At 28.0% G+C, this 6,262-nt stretch overlaps 1 protein-coding gene across 1 annotated transcript; it reads left to right on the top strand.

The window, feature by feature from the left end:
• The first annotated feature begins 4,434 nt into the window (after positions 1-4,434).
• LOC124939008 (exocyst complex component EXO70A1-like) lies at positions 4,435-6,006 on the top strand. The gene is made up of 4 exons (XM_047479525.1): positions 4,435-4,575; positions 4,648-4,853; positions 5,037-5,261; positions 5,973-6,006. The coding sequence occupies exons 1-4, from the start codon at positions 4,435-4,437 to the stop codon at positions 5,989-5,991; spliced, it is 591 nt and encodes a 196-aa protein (XP_047335481.1). The 3' UTR covers positions 5,992-6,006.
• Positions 6,007-6,262: the final 256 nt, after the last annotated feature.

The raw sequence follows: 6,262 nt of genomic DNA, 5'->3' as shown, positions 1-6,262 counted from the left end.
TATTAACTTGTTTATTCCATTTTAATATTATTATGTATTTATGTTATAGCCATTTGAATGTCGGTTATAGTATAATGGGGGATTATCATGGGTGAGATGACAATTATTATTATTATTATTTTTAATTATAAAGAACTAGATATACACCCCATAATCATGGTATGTTTCATCATCGTCAGAGCATATTTTTTCAATTTATCGGTAGTTGATCGGAATGGAATAATATTTGTATTAATCCAATATGATTTGGTTTCGATTTCATCCCGATTATCTAAGATATTTTATATCATTTTGCTCGTAAGATCTATGTAATCGGGATAACAAACCCACAAATTTGATTTGATTTAATTCGGATCGGATCGGATATCCGCCTCTATTTTTACAAAAAATTGCGATCCGTATTCGTCCCGATATTTGACCACCATCCGATCTGAAAACACCGAATCGGATCGGCCAGCCGGATACCCACATATCCGATTTTTTTTAATTATTTTTGTTTAATAATTAATTATTTAATAATATTTTTATTTAGGTAAACAAATAATTATTTTAATTGATAAATATTGTTAGTAAAAAATTATCAAAATACCATTTCATACTAAATAATAAAAATAGACTAAGCACATCTTTAATTTTTTTAAATTTTATAAATATGTTATTTTATTTTTAAATTTTAAAACTTACCGGATTGACTTCGGGTATCTAATTTTTTTGCCTATCCGTATCCGATCCGGAAATTCGGTAAAAATATCGGATCGAATTCAAATTTTTTCGAATCGAATCGGCAGGATCAACGGATCGAATTTTTGGATTAGATTTTTTTGGCCACACTAATGTAGACTTTTAAAAACAGTTAAAAATTTATGTTTGTCACCATTTTATTTTATTTATAATTTGGTTAAATTTTTACAAGATTCACACAATTTTTACATCTTATTAAATCATAGTTTTCTAATAATATTTCTTTTTTTTTTTTTTGTTAATTATATACATTAAAATACTTAACCAAAAAATAAAATTCAAAAAGCAAAATAATGAGTACCAAATATTAAAGAAGCCTAACAAATTTTTAATGCAAACCAACAAATAATCCTAACAAATTAGTACAAATTTATTATAATAAGTGACTTCTTATCTTTTATCATTTGAGTTACCTTATATTTAAATATTTTAAAATTTATAAATAAAATTTTACCCTAAGAAGGTTTTAATAAAAAATGTATATAAAAATAATTTTACAGGCATTTTAGTTACTTTAATGATTACTATTCAAACTTTTTTATGTATAATAAAAAATATAATATATGAACTTACAAATGTTAAAAAGATCCATTTAAATTAAAATTGAGACTTATGTTTTAGGTGCAACCTCTAAGTCAAAACTTTGATTGAAAAGTGGTTGCTAAATCTTCATTAGGAAAAAGAAAGAAAAAGAAAAGCAGTTGGTTAACCTTCAAAGAGAGAATTAGATGGATTCAACCCTTGGTCAATTTGAATGAATGCTTCATTTTTTGTGGCTATTTAATGGGGAAACTATTAGATTAATAAGAAATATGAGTTTATTTGAAAATTATCATTTTAATTTTCTTAATTTAAGAAATTAAAACTATCACTCAAGATAATGATTCAAATTTCAACTTTATTTTAGTGTGAACAATACTTGAAAACTTTGATTCTTTAATAAAAAGAACTCTTTACACTTTTTAAAATAATTTAAAAAATAATAATTAATATTTTATTAACTTGTTAATATAATTTAAGTGACAAGAATGTTTTCTAAAAAAAAATTAAAGATTAAAATTTGACTTTAGTGTTATATACTAGTTTCTAATGTTCTTTTAATTTAATTTTTTATACAAGCTAATTTTATAGCATGATTCACGTTGTAACATTATTTTTAGTTTCATTTTATATAAAGATTATTTTAAAATATTTTATATAAAAGTTATTTTTTTTAAATGACGATTCATTTTATAATTTTAATAATACTTTATTTTATAAAAATAACAATTTAAAAAGTATAATCCAAATTTGGCACATACACTACAACAAAATATACTTTTCGCAACCCTTATATGCCAACCCATATTAAACGTCGGCAAAAGTTAAAAGAAAACCAACTTTTGCCAACCTTTATATATATTCAACAACATTTATTATTATTATTCTCATATACCTACTTGTTGACAACCTTATAATTTAATTATTTTTTTATGTTTTATTTTATAAATATTTTATTTCACTATTTAAAAATTTTAAATTAAATTTGACTTAAAATTTTATAAACGTTAAAATTTAATTGTTATTTTTTATAACATAATTATTGATTTTGTTTAAAACATTATTAATTTTTTTTATTTAAATTAATTATTATTTAAATTTAATTAAAATAAAGTAAAAAATAATATAAAGAAAAAATAAATTATTAAATATTATATTATATTTAAGAATAAAAATTGAATTTATATAATTTTTTTATTTCTTTTATATAATGTTAAAAAAAATATTAATCAAAATTATATAAAACTAAAAATAAAAGAAAGAACGAAAAGAGAGGGAAAAAAAGGAAAATGAAGAAGACGAAAAGCTTCCTGTCCTCTAGCTTCGGCCGCCATGAAGTTAACCGTCTATTCTCTACTTCTTCATCTGCTCTATCCATCTTCTCTATCCATGGCGAAATCTTCTGCAAATAACTATGATAACTAAACCATATATCCAAGAACCAAACTTCAATCCGATTCGTCATTTCATTGATACACTCCTAAAATGCAATAACCTTGAGCAAATCAGACAAGTTCATGCTCATATTACTATCTACGGTTTGTATCATAACCTAATTGTTGTAAACAAGCTCCTTTACTTATACACATATTCAAAATCCCTTAAAGACGCTCACGCTCTATTTGGTGTAATGAAAGAAAGAGACGCCGTAACTTGGACTGTCATGATTGGTGGTTTTGCAAAGGTTCGTGATTACTTCAATTGTTTCAAAACGTTTAGAGATTACATTAGATCAGGATTAGTTCCTGATAATTATACTTTACATTCTGTAATTAGAGCCTGTAGGGATGATAAACATCTTAGATTTGGAAAGTTGATTCATCAAATCACTTTCAAGTTCGGTTTGCAATTGGATGAATTTATAGTAGCTGCACTTGTAGATATGTATGCTAATTGTGATGTTCTTGATGATGCACGCCAACTGTTTGATAAAATTCCAAAGAGAGATTTAACTACTTGGACTGTTATGGTTAGTGCATTTGCTAAGTCTGGAAACCTTAGTGAGTCTCTTGTATTGTTTGATTCAATGATAGAAGAAGGTTTCGTTCTCGATAAGATTTCTATGGTGACGGTTGTTAACGCTTGTGCGAAACCGGGGCTAAGAATAAGGCGAGATTAGTTCATGATTATTTGTTGTGGAGGATTTTTTCGATTGATGTAATTCTTGGCTCGGCGATAATTGATATGTATGCTAAGTGTGGGAATGTTGAGTATGCTCGGGTGATATTCGACGGGATGAGTTGAAAGAATGTGACCTCTTTGATTTATTTGGTATAATCGTACTGATCGGTGTATCAAATCCGTCATTTCTTCTATCATGTACTTTTCCTAGGGATAAATTGAATTGCAGGTTTAACTTCGGTAGAAATTGTGGAAAACATAGAAGTTTTTCTTAATATGCATGTTATAATTAGTGTGCTCATTCGCCTGGATCATAATGATTTATCTAGTGTTCCGATTTAGTGATTATATAGAGTGTTTGCACAATACTAGTATCTAAAGTTTCAAGAAACTATAATAATAAAATCTTACAGTTATAAAATTAAATCTAGTGATTATTTAGCCAGATGATGTATTAATCTTGTGGTTTCAGAGTTGTTTAACTATGAGATATGAGAGCTTGATTTTGCAAGATATTGTGTCCAGCAGTAACCGTTCATTACAATTGTCACAAAAAGAATGAGTTACATTTGCGGGACATTCAATGAAAAAAGGGTTCTACTGCTAAAAAGGTTAGTCCCTTCTTTAGTCTACTTGAAACAAGTTGTTAATCATTTGTTATACTCAAATCAAAATTGAAGAAAGTCACAAGTTCATAATATTGTATGTTCTACTTAGACTTAGAATTGACAAAGTCACAAATTCATGTTATAATTGCTGACATATCTAACTGTAATTTTTCCCAACTATTTTGTTATACTCATTATTTGATGCCAGGTTTGATTTCAAATAATGTTATACTCATTTCTTGGTCTGATCTATTGGTGTCGGTAGACATGACCCTTTTCACAAACCAAAAGAATTTTTGATCTAGTCACATTTTCCTGCAATGCTTAGTATTTATCTGATGATCATGTTATAGGGAAAAAAAGATACTAGCCCTGTTTTAGCCTTTTAGGTTTGATAAAAATATGAACCTATAGGTAAAAATAAATGATCTTTCTGGGTCTTAGCTCATGTTATCTTCTATATTTGCATATTAGAACACACGCTATCAGGAGAGCTCATGAGAATATTGATAAGACATTGAAGGCATCAGAAGTTATATTGTCTCAATTTGATATTTCTCGTCAGGTTAGTTTGATATAAAATAGTAATTGGTTCTGTTTATACAGGTTTGATAGTATGGATATTGTAACAATGCAGGTAGAGTCTAAGATACTTAGAAGTCCGCATGAAGACTTGGAAAGCTACCTTGAAGCGATCCAACAACTAAAGAGCAATATTAGCTTCTTCAGCAACAACAAAAGTTTTAAGAGCAGTGATGGTGTAATTAATCATTCAAATAATTTACTCGCTAAAGCTCTATCAAAGTTAGAACAAGAATTTGAGCAAATCATGTCATCTTATAGGTGTGTTGTTCTCTTCATATACTGTTGCCCTTTCTATCACTGCAATTTCATCCATCGTTATTTCACATAGATATTAAGCAGTTAATTTACCATTTCTTTGATGTTAAAACTGTTGACTGTTTATTCATATTAGTCAATCTTCTTCAAGACTTAAATTTTCTTATTATAAATTACCATTTTCAGCAAACCTGTGGAACCTGAACGCCTTTTTGAGTGCCTTCCAAGTTCATTAAGACCATCCTCTAAGTCACCAGATAATGAAGGAAATTCAGGTGGCAAACATCATTTTGGTCATGAGCAGCATCACAACGCTGAATTAGAGGATGCAGTTTACACAACGCCTGTTCTCATTCCACCAAGAACTTTACCGCTATTGCACAACCTAGCCCAACAAATATTTGATGCCAGGTTTGATTTCAAATAATGTCTACCGCCTGATGCCTTCAATGTCTTATCAATATTCTCATGAGCTCTCCTGATAGCGTGTGTTCTAATCTGCAAATATAGAAGATAACATGAACTAAGACCCAGAAAGATCATTTATTTTTACCTATAGGTTCATATTTTTATCAAACCTAAAAGGCTAAAACAGGGCTAGTATCTTTTTTCCCTATAACATGATCATCAGATAAATACTAAGCATTGTAGGAAAATGTGACTAGATCAAAAGTTCTTTTGGTTTGTGAAATGGGTCAAGTCTACCGACACCAATAGATCAGACCAAGAAATGAGTATAACAAATAATGTGTGTGTAGTAGATAGTTTGATGAGTATAACATTATTCGATGCTAGGTTTGGTTTCAAATAATGTTTGGTGTGTTATTTAATTCTTTTATTGGTATTTAACCACAACATAAAAAACTATCACGTTGGTGGGTTATGTCATGTGTGTGTAGTAGATAGTTTAGTTAGTATTAATAGTAGTTAATATGATATGAAGTTAGTATAGTTGGTTAAAATAGTAGTATAAATAGAATACAATGTAATCAATTGGGATATTGAAAAATGATGATGAATAAGTGTAGTGGCATATAGTTCAAGGCGTAGGAACTGACACATTGTGCCTTTAAACACAAACAATTATTTTTGTTATTAGTCTGATGGTGTATGTTTGTGTAGATTGCTATCAAGAAAATGAAGAGAAAATATAACTCTTAGAAGAATGTCTTAATTTGAGGGAAATTAAGGTATGTAATTCATCGATTTGTTCTTACTTCTCATTTATATTGATGCTTGAATCTAATGTTCTCTTAATATTTGTAGTCACTACAAAAAATGAACCATCCGAATATCGTAAACCTTACACAATTCATTATAGAGAACGACGTATTGGTAAGATTCTTGAAAAAAAATCTTGGTCTCTTAAATAAAAGAAAATAATTAATGAATTGATAAGTGTTTGTTGAATA

Source organism: Impatiens glandulifera, chromosome 5, assembly GCF_907164915.1.
Source record: "Impatiens glandulifera chromosome 5, dImpGla2.1, whole genome shotgun sequence".
Taxonomy (NCBI): domain Eukaryota; kingdom Viridiplantae; phylum Streptophyta; class Magnoliopsida; order Ericales; family Balsaminaceae; genus Impatiens; species Impatiens glandulifera.
This window is presented reverse-complemented; position numbering and strand designations above follow the sequence as displayed.

Coding starts and splice junctions, on each gene's coding strand:
- LOC124939008 (XM_047479525.1), top strand. CDS start 4,435: ATGATCTTTCTGGGTCTTAGCTCATGTTATCTTCTATATTTGCATATT. Junction 4,576..4,647: donor AATTTGATATTTCTCGTCAG/GTTAGTTTGATA, acceptor GTAACAATGCAG/GTAGAGTCTAAGATACTTAG. Junction 4,854..5,036: donor CAAATCATGTCATCTTATAG/GTGTGTTGTTCT, acceptor TACCATTTTCAG/CAAACCTGTGGAACCTGAAC.